The sequence below is a fragment of the Mobula birostris genome, chromosome 2, assembly GCF_030028105.1.
Source record: "Mobula birostris isolate sMobBir1 chromosome 2, sMobBir1.hap1, whole genome shotgun sequence".
NCBI classification, from domain to species: domain Eukaryota; kingdom Metazoa; phylum Chordata; class Chondrichthyes; order Myliobatiformes; family Myliobatidae; genus Mobula; species Mobula birostris.
In genome coordinates this window covers 74,814,471-74,831,135 of record NC_092371.1, presented here as the reverse complement: position 1 = coordinate 74,831,135, position 16,665 = coordinate 74,814,471, and the positions used below count along the sequence as shown (strand labels likewise).

The 16,665-nt window shown below is 45.0% G+C and overlaps 1 protein-coding gene across 1 annotated transcript in view; it reads right to left on the bottom strand.

The window, feature by feature from the left end:
* Nucleotides 1–14,949, bottom strand: part of slc13a3 (solute carrier family 13 member 3) — a 68,883-nt gene extending 53,934 nt beyond the window's left edge. The window contains exon 1 of the mRNA XM_072243162.1: nucleotides 14,626–14,949. Within this exon, the coding sequence (XP_072099263.1) occupies nucleotides 14,626–14,736 (111 nt within the window). The 5' untranslated portion in view covers nucleotides 14,737–14,949. The remainder of the gene's footprint in view (nucleotides 1–14,625) is intronic.
* Nucleotides 14,950–16,665: the final 1,716 nt, after the last annotated feature.

Sequence of the window (16,665 nt, the reverse complement as noted above, 5' to 3'; positions counted from 1 at the left end):
CAATTCAATAACTCATTCAATTTTCAATATAGTGCTAAGTTTAACTTTTGGAAATTTATTAATCATCACATTGACTGAACAGTATACATTCACAAAGTTATGCTGGGTATCTGGACACATCCTAACCGGAAGCATCCAATCAGAGGGCATTGTGGCGGCTGCTCTGAAAAACCGCAGAGAGTTGTGGACACAGCTCAGTACATCACAGCAACCAGCTTCCCCTCAGTGAATCCTGTTTGCCCTCCAAGAGCGCAATAGTAGCAAAGCAGTTAGTGTCAGGTTGCTGGAGCTTGTAGTTCAATTCCAGAGCTGTCTGTAAGGAGTCCCTGTACACTCTCCCGGTGGAATTCTCTCCCCCGCAACCACCCCCCCCCAGCCCCATTGGGCAAAAAATACAAAATTCTGAAAGTACGCACTGTCAGCAGCAGCTTCTCACCTTAGTACGATAAGATGGACTCTTGTCCTCACGTGGCCTTGCACCTTATTGTCTGCCTGCACTGCACTTTGTCTGTAACTGTAACTCTATATTCTGCGTTCTGTAACTGCGTATCTCCTCTACAGAACTGTGCAAAAGACTTTTGCGCAGCCTTGTATTTGTCAACGTGGAGCGGAGAGCAGACTTGTACATTTCGTAAATCTGGTGGGAGCAAAGGATGTTGGGAAGTGTGAGGGTGGAGTGGCACGGCAGGGGTGGGGGACAGGAGGCAGAGAAGGAGTGCCAGGTGGGGTGATCGGGGTGTAGATACACCCACCCCTGAGACACCAGGCAGGGTCTTTTGATTCCAAACAATTGGTTTATTATTTATTACAGAACATCCCCCTGGAGCTTCCTGCACCCTCCCCTCCCCATTTCCCTTTTCCCAACGATGATTCCCCTCTCCCTGCCCCCTTCCCACTCTCAGTCCACAATAGAGACCCATATCAGAATCAGATTTCTCATCGCTCACGTGTACCATGGAGTTTGTTTTTTTGGGAGGGCTGCAGTGCAGTGCCATACATAAAATTACCACAGTACTGTGCAGAAGTCTTAGGCACCCTGGCTGTATACATGTGGCTAAGACTTTTGCACAGTTCTGTACTACCTATGCATACTGATATAAAGACCCGAGGAAATGTGTGCAAAAGAAAGATTTTCATTGTATCTTGGTGCATATGACAATTTTTTTTAGTGTGTCGCACCAGACAGTTGGCCATTCTTGTCTGGCGCGTGGTGTCAGGATTGGTCTCCTTTCAGATTAATCGGGTCACGATATGAACGTTCCTGATTTGACCCTTTTTTTTTCACAAGGCCGAGTGGCTAGCTCGACGCTCAACCCGGCACGGATGGAAAGCGTGCTCAGAGGGTGGTCCGACTTGGATTCAAACTCGGGAGCCTTCGCTCCGGAGTCCAGCGCTGATGCCATTGCATCACCAGCCGGCCTGATTTTCTGCCCAGTCCCACCAACCTGTACCTGGATCATAGCCCTTCACGCTCCTCTCACCCATGTATCTTCACCTTAGGCTCTCAACATTTATTGCTTATTCATTTGGTATTTCTGTCGTTTTGTATTTGCAGTTTCTTGTCTTTTGTACACTGTTTGAACGCCCAGGTTGGTGCAGACTTTCATTGATTCTATTGTGGTTATTATTCTATTATGGATTTATTGAGTATGCACGCTAGGGCTGTATCTGGTGACATATATGTACTTTGACAATAAGTTTGCTTTGAACCTATCCAAACTCTCTTAACTGCTACGATCGAACCCACATCCAGCACTTCCGCTGGTGGCCTGACCCGCCCTCGCACCACCCTGAGGGAAGCAGTTCCCCCCCAGATTTCCCTTCAGTATACAGCAACACACACACATACACAAGATGGGAGAGGAACTCAGCAGGTCAGGCAGTATCTACAGAGAGGAGTAAAGAGTTGACATATTCTACTTGAATATTTTGACTATCACCCTAAAACTGTAACCTCTCATTCTAGTCTCACTCAACTTTCTTACATCCTGCCTGTTATGCCGCCGGGACTGAAGCACCTTCAATAACTCCAAAAGACTGAGGTTTGGTAAAATACTGAAAGGCTTTTATTCACTGTACAATACGACCTCCACGACCTCCATGGTGAGTGTCTGCCCCTGGACTGAGGGGGAGGCGGCAAGGCGAAACACCTTTATACAGGACTCTGTGGGAGGATCCACAGGGTCAGTCAGCAGAGGGGCGTATCCAGACAGTTAACCCAGTCACAACATATATATATGGTTTACCACAGGGATTTTGGGCAACAGTGAAGGTCCTCTATCTTCTGGTGTTCAGGGCTTCCTTCAGCTTATCAGCAGCTTTCTCTCGGTTTTCATACTGTCAGTCATGCAAGTCTCGGATGGAGAATCAGGAACAGCATCACATTCAGATGTAGAAGGGTTCTTCATTGCTGTTTCCATAACAATTTTGTTTGACCAGTCAGGGTTGTTAGCCCTGAGGTGAACTCTCAAACCAGAGGACAATGGACCAGTCTTAGTCTGGCCTCTACTCTTTGACCTGTTTGGCATGGGTGACCCTATCAAGAGACAAAGCATAAAGCCCTGACTCCAGCCAGGTCATTGAGGCACACAAGTCTCTAAACCCAATGACAAGGTTCTGGTCCTCTTGGAGGAGTCTCACACAACCCGAGGGGAAAAAGTCAGCGTGTGTTCACCAGCTGTGGGTACAGATTCACAGCTTCATGGAGATTTATAGAATGAAAACAGGTCCTTCAGCCCGACTCATCCATGGCAGCCAAGATGCCTATTACCGCTAGTTTTAGATTGCCCTCCCTGGAAAAAGACTGTGACTATTTATGCCCCTCAAAATTTTATAAACCTCCATAAGACCACCCTTCAGCCTCCTTCACTTCAGGTTAAACAGTCCCAGCTGATCCAATCACTCCCTGTTACTCAAGCCCTCAGTATAGTGTATATCAGGAAGGCTTGACGCAATCCTTTCAGAAAAGCTTTCATTTTTACAGTACTTCCACACCTCTGTCAACCCACCCCAGAGCACTTCAGAGCTATTGAAATACTCTTGCACTGCAATCACTGAGGTCAATATAGGAAAGGCTACTGTCACCAGAGGAACAGTTATTACCCTACAAGCAACCTGAATCAGTATAAATAACTCATTCACCCTAATCCTAAACTGAATCCACAGTTTATAGACTCACTCTCAAGGACTCACGTTCTCAGCATTATTTATTTACTTATTATTTGCATGTTTTGCCCTCTTCTGCACATTGGATGTTTGTCAGTTTCTGTTATGTATAGTTTTTCATAAATTCTATTGTATTTCTTTATTTTCCAGTAATTATCTGCAAGAAAATGAATCTCAAGGTTGTATATGGAGCAGCCATTGTTGGAGTGGGCCAGAGGTGAGAGTGGGAATGCCAGGCTTTGGCTCAAAGGAGGCTTTGGCTTGGGAGAAATATTGTCTCTGGGTAAGCTGTCCAGGTAACTTTCTGTTAAGTTTCTCTTTTCTTACTGTGTCATGGGTACTTAGTGTAGTTTAAATGGCTGTTGTGTGTTCTTCATGCTGGATGTTGGAATCCTGGGAGACCCATAGTCTCCCAGGAACTACATCTGCGTGAAGTGCATCCAGCTGCAGCTCCTTGAAGACCGTGTTAGGGATCTGGAGCAGCAGCTGGATGACCTTCGGCTTGTATGGGGGAGTGAGGAGATCATCAATCAGAGTTACAGGGAAGTAGTCACCACGAAGTTGCAGGAGGCGGGTGGCTGTCAGGAGAAGGAATGGGAAGGTGAATAGACAGTTAGTGCAGAGCACCTCTGTGGCCATTCCCCTCAATACTAGGTATACCGTTTTGGATACTTTTGTGGGGGATGACCTCCCAGGGGAATGCCATGAAGACCGGGTTACTGGCACTGAGTATAGGTCAGTGGTGCAGAAGGGAAAGAGGGAGAAGAGGGGAGCAGTAGTGATTGGGGACTCAATAATACGTGGAACAGACAGGAGATTCTGAGGAGGTGAACGGGATACCTGAATGGTATGTTGCCTCCCTGGTGCCAGGGTCAGGGCCATCTCAGACCACGTCCACAGCATTTTGGAAGGGGAGGGACAGCAGCCAGATGTCTTGATACATATTGGTACCAATGACATAGGAAGGAAAAGCAAAGAGGTCCTGAAGGGAGAATTTAGATAGGTAGGCAGAAAGCTGGGAAGCAGGACCTCCCAGGTAGTAATTTCTGGTTTGCTACCTGTGCCATGCACCAGTGAGTGTAGAAACAGGATGATTTGGCAGATAAATGCGTGGCTGAGAAGATGGTGCAGGGAGCAGGGCTTCAGGTTCTTGGATCACTGGGATCTCTTCTGGGGGGTGGGGAGGTATGACTTGTACAAAAGGGACACGTTGCTCCTGAACCCGAGGGGGACCAATATTCTCACAGGCAGGTTTGTTAGAGCTGTTGGGGAGGGTTTAAATTAGTTTGGCAGGGGGCTGGGAACCAAGATGAAGGGACTCAGGGTAGGATGAATGGTGAAAAAGCAAAGATAGTGTGCACTTAGACTGTCAGGAAGGACAGGCAGATGATAGGACGAAATCGCAGCCAGCAGGGTGAGTTTCATAAACACAAAATACTCTGCAGATGCTGGGGTCAAAGCAACACTCACAACGGATGAAGGGTTCCGGCCCGAAACATTGACTGATCATTTACATGGACACTGATCGTTTCCATGGACGCTGCCCGACCTGCTGAGTTCCTCCAGCGCGTTGTGAGGGTGAGTTTCAGTGCATTAGGGATGCAGAATCAAAAATGGTAGCAAATACAATGCTCAAAGTGTTATAATCTCAATGCACGGTGTGTAAAAAATAAGGTGGATGACCTTGTTGCACTTTTACAGGTTGTCGGGTATGATGTTTTGGCCATCACTGAATCATGGCTGAAGGTTGGCTGGAGTTGGGAGCTGAATGTCCAAGGTTACATATTGTGTCGGAGGGACAGTAAGGTAGGCAGAGGAGGTGGCATGGCTCTGCTGGTATTAAAAAATGGCATAAAATCATTAGAAAGTTGTGGCATAGGACTGGAGCATGTTGAATCCTTGTGGGCTGAGTTAAGAAACTACAAGGGTAAAATGACCCTAATGTCAGTTATATACAGGCCTCTAACTGGGATGTGGACTACAGATTACAATGGGAGATAGAAAATGCATGTCAAAAGGACAGTGTTATGATAACCATGGAACATTTTAACATGCAACATGCAGGTCAATTGGGAAAATTAGGTTGGTAATGAATTTCAAAAGAGTGAATTTGTTGAATGCCTACGAGATGGCTTTTTAGAGCAGCTTGTCATTGAGTTTGCTGTGGGATAAACTATACTGGATTGGGTGTTATGCAATGAACCGAAGGCGATTATGGAGCTTAAGGTGAAGGAACCCTAAGGAGACAGTGATCACAATGTGATTGAGTTCAACTTGAACTTTGAAAGGGAGAAAGTAAAGTCTGGCATAGCAGTACAGGTGTGTGCCACTTAACGTCCATTCAGACAACGTTCGATCACATATACGCCCGCAGTCCCAATCGGAGAACGTGACATAGCAGATGTAACCAATCTCGTGTATCGCGCATCTCTTGAGTGTAGTAACATTATCTCTCTGTTTAATTTTCTTTCGAAAATATTACCATAAAGTGCATCATGGCTTCCAAATGCAGGTTATTTGACCTGAAACTCTTCCGGTGGAACACTATGAGGAAGTTGAGAACAGTGATGTGGATGATCCTGATCATCTTTGATAAATTGTGTGTGATATAGGCTAAGCAAGTGTTTACATAAAAGTTTAAAAAGTGAAAAAAATTGAAAAGGTTAAAATGAAATAAAAAATTATAAACACAAAATAATCTGCACACTCACAACATGCTAGAGGAATTCAGCAGGTCGGGCAGCATCAGTGGAAACAATGAGTCGACATTTTGGGTGGGAACCCTTCGTCAGGACTGAAGAGGGAAGGGGCAGAGGCCCTGTAAAGAAGGTGGAGGGACGGTGGGAAGGAGAAGGCTGGTAAGTTCAGTTGAAAAACCAGTAATTTGAAAGACAAAGGGGCAGGGGAGGGGAAGCAGGGAGGTGATAGGCAGTACTCCTGTTTGAGTACCGTTGGGGGGGACAGCTTACCCGGGGGAAGCGACAGCGGCTGTGCCTCCGGTACAGAGTCCAGCCCTGTAGCTCAGAAGGGTAGGGAAAGGAAGAGGAGGGCAGTTGTAATAGGGGACTCGATAGTAAGGGGGTCAGATAGGCGATTCTGTGGACGCAGTCCAGAGACCCGGATGGTAGTTTGCCTCCCTGGTGCCAGCGTCCGGGATATTTCTGACCGTGTTCAAGATATCCTGAAGTGGGAGGGTGAGGAGCCAGAGGTCGTGGTACATATAGGTACCAATGACATAGGTAGGAAAAGGGAAGAGGTCCTGAAAGGAGAATATAGGGAGCTAGGAAGGGAGTTGAGAAAAAGGACCGCAAAGGTAGTAATCTCGGGATTACTGCCTGTGCCACGTGACGGTGAGAGTAGGAATGCGATGAGGTGGAGGATAAATGCGTGGCTGAGGGATTGGAGCAGGAGGCAGGGATTCAAGTTTTTGGATCATTGGGACCTCTTTTGGCGCAGGCGTGACCTGTACAAAAAGGACGGGTTACACTTGAATCCTAGGGGGACCAATATCCTGGCAGGGAGATTAGCGAGGGCTACTGAGGTGACTTTAAACTAGAATAGTTGGGGGGTGGGAATCAAATTAAAGAGGCTAGGTGAGAGGAGGTTAGTTCACAACAGGGGGATGGGAACCAGTGCAGAGAGACAGAGGGGTGTAAAGTGAGGGTAGAAGCAAAAAGTAGTAAGGAGAAAAGTAAAAGTGGCAGGCCGGCAAATCCAGGGCAAGCATCAAAAAGGGCCACTTTTCAACATAATTGTATAAGGGCTAAGAGAGTTGTAAAAGAGCGCCTGAAGGCTTTGTGTGTCAATGCAAGGAGCATTTGTAACAAGGTGGATGAATTGAAAGTGCAGATTGTTATTAATGATTATGATATAGTTGGGATCACAGAGACATGGCTCCAGGGTGGCCAAGGATGGGAACTCAACGTTCAGGGATATTCAATATTCAGGAGGGATAGACATGAAAGAAAAGGAGGTGGGGTGGCGTTGCTGGTTAAAGATGAGATTAACGCAATAGAAAGGAAGGACATAAGCCGAGAAGATGTGGAATCAATATGGGTAGAGCTGCATAACACTAAGGGGCAGAAAACGCTGGTGGGAGTTGTGTACAGGCCACCAAACAGTAGTAGTGAGGTCGGAGATGGTATTAAACAGGAAATTAGAAATGTGTGCAATAAAGGAACAGCAGTTATAATGGGTGACTTCAATCTACATGTAGATTGGGTGAACCAAATTGGTAAAGGTGCTGAGGAAGAGGATTTCTTGGAATGTATGCGGGATGATTTTTTGAACCAACATGTCGAGGAACCAACTAGAGAGCAGGCTATTCTAGACTGGGTTTTGAGCAATGAGGAAGGGTTAATTAGCAATCTTGTCGTGAGAGGCCCCTTGGGTAAGAGTGACCATAATATGGTGGAATTCTTCATTAAGATGGCGAGTGACATAGTTAATTCAGAAACAAAGGTTCTGAACTTAAAGAGGGGTAGCTTTGAAGGTATGAGACGTGAATTAGCTAAGATAGACTGGCAAATGACACTTAAAGGATTGACGGTGGATATGCAACGGCAAGCATTTAAAGATTGCATGGATGAAATACAACAAATGTTCATCCCAGTTTGGCAAAAGAATAAATCAAGGAAGGTAGTGCACCCGTGGCTGACAAGAGAAATTAGGGATAGTATCAATTCCAAAGAAGAAGCATACAAATTAGCCAGAAAAAGTGGCTCACCTGAGGACTGGGAGAAATTCAGAGTTCAGCAGAGGAGGACAAAGGGCTTAATTAGGAAGGGGAAAAAAAGATTATGAGAGAAAACTGGCAGGGAACATAAAAACTGACTGTAAAAGCTTTTATAGATAGTAAAAAGGAAAAGACTGGTAAAGACAAATGTAGGTCCCCTACAGACAGAAACAGGTGAATTGATTATGGGGAGCAAGGACATGGCAGACCAATTGAATAATTACTTTGGTTCTGTCTTCACTAAGGAGGACATAAATAATCTTCCAGAAATAGTAGGGAACAGAGGGTCCAGTGAGATGGAGGAACTGAGCGAAATACATGTTAGTAGGGAAGTGGTGTTGGATAAATTGAAGGGATTAAAGGCAGATAAATCCCCAGGGCCAGACGGTCTGCATCCCAGAGTGCTTAAGGAAGTAGCCCAAGAAATAGTGGATGCATTAGTGATAATTTTTCAAAACTCGTTAGATTCTGGACTAGTTCCTGAGGATTGGAGGGTGGCTAATATAACCCCACTTTTTAAAAAAGGAGGGAGAGAGAAACCGGGGATTATAGACCGGTTAGCCTAACTCTGGTGGTGGGGAAACTGCTGGAGTCCGATATCAAAGATGTGATAACAGCACATTTGGAAAGCGGTGAAATCATCGGACAAAGTCAGCATGGATTTGTGAAAGGAAAATCATGTCTGACAAATCTCATAGAATTTTTTGAGGATGTAACTAGTAGAGTGGACAGGGGAGAACCAGTGGATGTGGTATATTTGGATTTTCAAAAGGCTTTTGACAAGGTCCCACACAGGAGATTAGTGTGCAAACTTAAAGCACACGGTATTGGGGGTAAGGTATTGATGTGGATAGAGAATTGGTTAGCAGACAGGAAGCAAAGAGTGGGAATAAACGGGACCTTTTCAGAATGGCAGGCAGTGACTAGTGGGGTACCGCAAGGCTCAGTGCTGGGACCCCAGTTGTTTACAATATATATTAATGACTTGGATGAGGGAATTAAATGCAGCATCTCCAAGTTTGTGGATGACACGAAGCTGGGCGGCAGTGAGGAGGATGCTAAGAGGATGCAGGGTGACTTGGATAGGTTGGGTGAGTGGGCAAATTCATGGCAGATGCAATTTAATGTGGATAAATGTGAAGTTATCCACTTTGGTGGCAAAAATAGGAAAACAGATTATTATCTGAATGGTGGCCGATTAGGAAAAGGGAAGGTGCAACGAGACCTGGGTGTCATTATACACCAGTCATTGAAAGTAGGCATGCAGGTACAGCAGGCGGTGAAAAAGGCGAATGGTATGCTGGCATTTATAGTGAGAGGATTCGAGTACAGGAGCAGGGAGGTACTACTGCAGTTGTACAAGGCCTTGGTGAGACCACACCTGGAGTATTGTGTGCAGTTTTGGTCCCTTAATCTGAGGAAAGACATCCTTGCCATAGAGGGAGTACAAAGAAGGTTCACCACATTGATTCCTGGGATGGCAGGACTTTCATATGAAGAAAGACTGGATGAACTGGGCTTGTACTCGTTGGAATTTAGAAGATTGAGGGGGGGGGTCTGATTGAAACGTATAAAATCCTAAAGGGATTGGACAGGCTAGATGCAGGAAGATTGTTCCAGATGTTGGGGAAGTCCAGAACGAGGGGTCACAGTTTGAGGATAAAGGGGAAGCCTTTTAGGACCGAGATTAGGCAAAACTTCTTCACACAGAGAGTGGTGAATCTGTGGAATTCTCTGCCACAGGAAACAGTTGAGGCCAGTTCATTGGCTATATTTAAGAGGGAGTTAGATATGGCCCTTGTGGCTACGGGGATCAGGGGGTATGGAGGGAAGGCTGGTACAGGGTTCTGAGTTGGATGATCAGCCATGATCATAATAAATGGCGGTGCAGGCTCGAAGGGCCGAATGGCCTACTCCTGCACCTATTTTCTATGTTTCTATGAAAACAATGGGTAGTAGAAGGAGGCGGAACCATGAGGGAGGTGATAGGCAGCTGGGGGAAGGGGCAGAGTGAAACAGGGATAGAGAAAGGGAGGGGGAGGGAATTACCGGAAGTTGGAGAATTCTATGTTCATACCAAGGGGCTGGAGACTACCTAGATGGTATATGAGGTGTTGCTCCTCCAACCTGAGTTTAGCCTCATCATGGCAGTAGAGGAGGCCATGTATGGACATACCTGAATGGGAATGGGAAGCAGAGTTGAAGTGGGTGGCTACTAGGAGATCCTGTCTGTTGTGGCGGACAGAGCAGAGGTGCTCGACGAAGCGGTCCCCCAATCTGCGTCGGGTTTCACCGATGTAGAGGAGGCCGCACCGGGAGCACCGGATGCAATAGTCGACCCCAACAGACTCACAAGTGAAGTGTTGCCTCACCTAGAAGGACTGTTTGGGGCCCTGAATGGTGGCAAGAGAGGGGGTGTAGGGACAGGTGTAGCACTTACGCTTACAGGGATAAGTGCCAGGTGGGAGATCCGTGGGGATAGACGTGTGGATCAGGGAGTCGCGGAGGGACCAATTCCTGTGGAAAGCGGAGAGGGGTGGAGAGGGAAAGATGTGAATAAAAAATTATGGTGTATGTATGTATTATAGTGTACAGTATACAGTCTTAGTGTAAGTTCTTGGCTATTTAGTCCATACAGGTACACTACAGTACTTCATATAGGTTTGCTAAGTCTATAATATGGCGTTTGCACAACATCCAAATCACGTAATGTCCGATTACACAGCACGTATCGTGGACGTTAGGCAACACATACCTGTAATTCAACGGAGTAAAGAAAATTATGGTGGTATGAGAGAGGAGTTGGTCAAAATAAATTGGAAGGAGATACTGGCAGGGATGACAGCAGAGTAGCAATGACTTGAGTTTCTGGGGGGGGAAGAGGATAGATGTATTATGAAAACAAAGAAATACTCAAATGCAAAATAGTACAACCATGGCTGACAAGGGAAATCAAAGCTAAAGTAAAAGCAAAAATTAGTGGGAAGGAAGAGGATTGGGAAGCATTAAAAAAATACATAAAGCAACTAAAAGAATCATTAGGAGGGAAAAGATGAAATATGAAATCAAGTCAGCAAACAATATCAAGGTGGATGGAAAAAGCTTTTTCAGGTATATAACAAATAAAAGAGATATGAGAGTAGACTTAGGACCGCTAGAAAATGAGGCCAGAAAAACAATAATGGGGACAAGCAGATGACAGATGAACTAAATGAGTATTCTGCATCAGTTTTCACTGTGGAAGACACTAGCAGTGTACCAGATCTTGAAGGTGTGAGGGAAGAGAAGTGAGTGCAGTTCTATTATAAGGGAGAAGGTTCTCAAAAAATTGAAAGACCTAAAGGTGCACAAGTCACCAGGACCAGACAAACTGCACCCTAGGGTTCTGAAAGAGGTAGCAAAAGATATTGTGGAGGTATTAGTAATGATCTTTCAAAATTCAGTAGACTCTGGCATGGTGCCAGAGGAGTGGAAAATTGCACGTATCACTCCGCTCTTTAAGAAAGGAGGAAGGCAGCAGAAAGGAAATTATAGACCATTTAGCCTGACCTCAGTGGTTGGGAAGACGTTAGAGTCAATTGTTAAGGATGGGGTTATGGAATACTTGGTGACACAGGACAAGACAGGACAGAATCAGCATGGTTTCCTTAAGGGAAAATCTTTCAGGATGAATCTATTGGAATTCTTTGAGGAGATTACAAGTAGGATAGATGAAGGGGAAGCAGTGGATGTTGTATATTTGGACTTTCAGAAGGCCTTTGACAAGATGCCACACACAAGGCTACTTACCAAGTTGAGAGCCCATGGTATTACAGGAAAGTTACTGGCATGGTTAGAGCATTGGCCGATTGGTAAAAGGCAGTGAGTGGGGATAAAAGGATTCTTTTCTGGTTGGCTACCAGTGACTAGTGGTGTTCCACAGGGGTTGGTCTTGGGACCGCTTCTTTTTATGTTGTATATCACTGAGGTAGCTGATGGAATAGATGGCTTTGTTGCCAAGTTTGCAGATGATACAAAGATTGGTGGAGGGGCAGGTAGAGTTGAGGAAACAGGAAGGCTGCAGAAGGATTTAGACAGATTAGGAGAATGGACAAGAAAGTGGCGAGTGAAATACAATGTTGGAAAATACTTTATACTTTATTGTCGCCAAACAATTGATACTAGAACATACAATCATCACAGCGATATTTGATTCTGCGTTTCCCGCTCCCTGGATTACAAATCAATAGTAAATATTAAAAATTTAAATTATAAATCATAAATAGAAAATAGAAAATGCTTGGTCATGTACTCTAGTAGAAGAAATAAACCTGCAGACTATTTTCTAATCAGGGAGAAAATCCAAAAATCTCAGATGAAAAGGGACTTCGGAGTCCTTGTGCAGAACACCCTAAAGGTTAACTTGCAGGATGAGTCGGTGGTGAGGAAGGCAAATGCAATGTTAGCTTTCATTTCAAGAGGTCTCGAATACAAGAGCAGGGATGTGATGCTGAGGCTTTATCAGGCACTGGTGAGGCCTCATCTTGAGTATTGTGAACAGTTTTGGGTTCCTTATAAGAAGGGATGTGCTGGCAATGGACAGCCTTCAGAGGAAGTTCACAAGGATGATTCCAGGAATGAAAGTGTTATCATATGGGGAATGCAAACACGAGGAATTCTGCAGATGCTGGAAATTCAAGCAACACACATCAAAGTTGCTAGTGAACGCAACAGACCAGGCAGCATCTCTAGGAAGAGGTACAGTCGACGTTTCGGGCTTGACGAAGGGTCTCGGTCCGAAACATCGACTGTACCTGTTCCTAGAGATGCTGCCTGGCCTGCTGCGTTCACCAGCAACTTTGATGTGTGTTGCTCATATGGGGAATGTTTGGTGGCTCTGGGTCTGTACTTGCTGGAATTTAGAAGGATGAGGGAGGATCTCATTGAATGTTGAAAGGCCTAGACAGAGTAGATGTGGAAAGGATATTTCCCATGTTGGGAGAGCCTAGGACAAGAGGGCACAGCCTCAGTATTGAGGGCCATCCATTTAAAACAGAGATACAGAGAGAAGTTCTTTAGCCAGAGAAATTGTGTAATTTGTTACCACAGGCAGCAGTGGAGGCCAGGCCTTTGGGTGTATTTAAGAAAGAGATTGATAGGTTCTTGATCGGCCACAGCATCAAAGGTTATGGGAAGAAGACTGGGAAATGGGGCTGAGGAGGGGAAAATGGATCAGCCATGATTGAATGGCGGAGTAGACTTGATGGGCCAAATGGCCAATTCTGCTCCTATGTCTTATGATTAATAAACTTATTTTAAACTTTGCCAATTTGTAAGCAGGAAGTTCCCTAAGCAACACCATGACAATGACTGTATAATCTGTATCTGAGATGATGAATGAGGAATCAGAATCTGAATCATTTATTGTGCTAATATTTTTTGAGACAGTATATGCTGGATTGTATTTACAGTATATGTGCTGTGTGTGACTGTACTGTGTTTTGTACTTTGGTCCCAAAGGAACGATGTTTTGTTTAGCTGTATACCTGCATATGGCTGAGTGACAATTAAATTTGAACTTGAACTTGACCCTGTATTTTCACAGACATGTGTTTCAGAGCAGAACATAAAAATTTGCTATGTTAGAAAAGAAATAAGTACCACCAGAGTCCAATTTTTAGGTGGTTTCATGGGTTTGTAAATCAGCCATGCTGGAATGGCGGAGCAGAGCATGAACTAATATGCTCCTGATGACTTATTGCTTTCGGCTGTTCTGAAATCTGATGGCAAAAGGGAAGGTGTACTTAAAGCACAAAGTATGGCTGAGGAATAAGTCTTTCAGGACGAATCCACGGCTCTCAGTTGGGAGAGAGCCTGAGTGATGTCGAACTGTTGGGATGTACAGTAGTTTTTGATGGAGTGTAGACCATGGTCACTCTGGAGCTTTGCTGTTGCTGGCATGGTGGGTTGTGGGAATGTTGATGCTTTATGCTCGAATAAGTGGGGAGGGGGAGGGTCATGCTGCTTGTGCATGGGAGGGGGCAGGGGGCTTTGGGGTTCCTATGTTTTTTGTGTCATTCATCCTTTGGGGGTTCCTTCTGTTTCGAGGATGTCTGTGGAGAGCAAGGATTACAGGTTGTATATTGTATTAATTCTCTGATATTAAATAGAACCATTGAACTAAATATTTGAACATCTATAGGAGAGGAAAGGAGGGCATTAGTCAAACATTTCATTCAAGAGACACTGCAGCCATCGATGTAGTACACCTGTAGTGTATAGGAGACTCTCACTAGATTTTTGCACCCAAATCATTGGACAAGATTTGAACTTAACAAGCTCCTGACTCAACTGTCACTGGAAAATGTGGTCACAACGCCTGATCGTAAGATAATAACAAGTTACAGACATAAAGTTGGTTAAATATTTCAGTTCAAGTGATTACAGCCCACCCGCCCACCCCACGCGCCCACCCTCCAAGAAAGCAAATTGAAATTCAACTTGGGGAATCCTTAATTAGACAACAGCATACAAGAATTTAGTGCAATTTAATAGTTTTGGAAGTTGAGTCATTCTGACAGAAATAATTATGGATCGGGGTTCTTTCTGGTCGCAAATACAAACGTTTGCAATTAAGACGATTTTTTGATCCATATTCCCCGCACACACACACACAAAAATGCTGTACACGATATCGTCAAACACCGTCCAACTCACCCGCGGTCTAGCCGCAGAACAGTATTTACCTTTAGAGGCATGAACAGCAATATGGGAGAAAGTAACAGTGGGGTGAAGCAGACTATAATGCTTTTGCGAAGGCTCCAAACCTTCTTGGCGATCACTCCGATCTTCACCATACTGTCTCAGTCGCTGCTCTTGTCAAAGTCTCCGTCCTTCCTCCCTCTCTCCTTCGTTAGTATTCCACCAGGGAAACGCCAACACGTGAAACTTGGAGAGACTGAACTAAAGCGCCTGACCCGCCGGTCCAAAGAGTTTGGCACTGAACACCATCGACTCCTGAGTAAACAGTGGTCCTGCGGATTTTTAACTAGTAATTAGACAGGGGAGGTCGTGCAAGTAAAATATGGGCGGTCTCGAAATAATTACTCAGTGGGGAGTTTTCCGATGAAGACCAGGCTCACCCAATGAGTAACCCCGTCTTCTGAGTGTAACCCCTTTCTACGAGTTATCACATGTTGCACTCAAAGCGCATATTTATCAAGGGGCACAAGCTCTGCAGGCTGAGCTATTGTTTAACTAGGCGTCTCTAGCGGCGCTCAGAAGGTGAGGGTGATCTGCCTTCTTGAACCCCCGCAGTCCTCGAGGCGGCCCTGTGGCTCGCAAGGCTGTTAGAAGTTCGAGACTTTACAAGGCGATGGTCAGATCACATTTGGAGCATTGTGAGCAATTTTGGGCCCCGTGTCCAAGAAAGGATGAGCTGGTATTGGAGATGGGAGATGAGAGAGCTAAGGTATGAGGAGCTCTGAGTCGGAACTCACTAGAGTTTAGAAGAATAAAGGAGTATGTCATTGAAACCTACTGAATATTGAGCAACCTAGAAAGAATGGATTTGGAGAGGATGTTACACATGAGAATATAGGACCAGAGGGTGAAGACTCAGAATGCAATGACCACCTCGTAAGACAGAGATGAGGAGGAATTTTCTTAGCCAGAGGGTGGTGAATCTGTGGAATTCGTTGCCACTGACAACTGTGAAGGCAAAGACACTGTGTATATTTAAAGTGGAGGTTGACAGATTCTTGATTAGTAAAGATGTCAAAGGTCACGGGGAGAAGGCAGGAGAACGGGATTGAGAGGGATAATAAATGGTTGAGCAGACTTCATGGGCCAAATAGCCTAATTCTGCTCCTATGTTTTATGGTCTAAGAATAGTATTTGGAGAGTCTGGCATCTGAGGGCATCCATTCTCTTAGGACTGAGACAAGAAGGACTTTCCTTAGCCAGAGGGTGGTGAATGTGCAGAATAGACAGCTCTGGGTGTTTTTAAGGGTGAGTTTGATAGGGTCTTGAATGGTAAGGGGGTTAAGAGTTAGAGGGACAAAGTAAGAGACTAGAATTGAGAATATAACCAGCTATAATTAAACGAGGGAATGGACCCAGTGGGCGGAATGCCCCAATTCTGCTCCTTAATCGTATGGCCTTAGGGTTAGGGAGAGATTTCTAGGATTTGGACCCAGTGACGGTGAAGGAAAGGCAATAAATTTCCAAGTTGTGAGAAATGGAGTGCAACTTCCAGGTGGGGATGTTCTCTGTGCTTTTGCTGCCCTTGTTGTTCTACCTGGAGGAGTTCATGCGTTCGAAAGGGTCTGTCTAACAAGTCTAGGTGAATTGCTGCAGTGTATTCTATAATGATCAAACTGCTGTTAATATTCATTGAAGATGGATTGAGTGTATATTTGTGGATGGGGAGCCTATCAATAGGCTACTATGTCCATAAGACTTAAAATCATAACACATAAGAGCAGAATTAGGCCACTTGGCCCATCACATCTGTTCTACCATTCCATCATAGCTGATTTTTTTCCCTCTCGACCCCATTCTTCTGCTCTCTCTCCTTACTGTTTGATGTCCTTACTAACCAAAAACTTATCAACCTCTGCTTTTTAATATACCCAATGACTTGCCCTCCACAGCTGTACGTGACAATGAATTGCACAGATTCATATGGCTAAAGGGATGCGCTCTATTCTGAGGCTATGCAATAGGCACCATCCTCTCAATGTCACTCAATCTTGGCCTTTTCAATATTCGGTAGGTTTTAATGA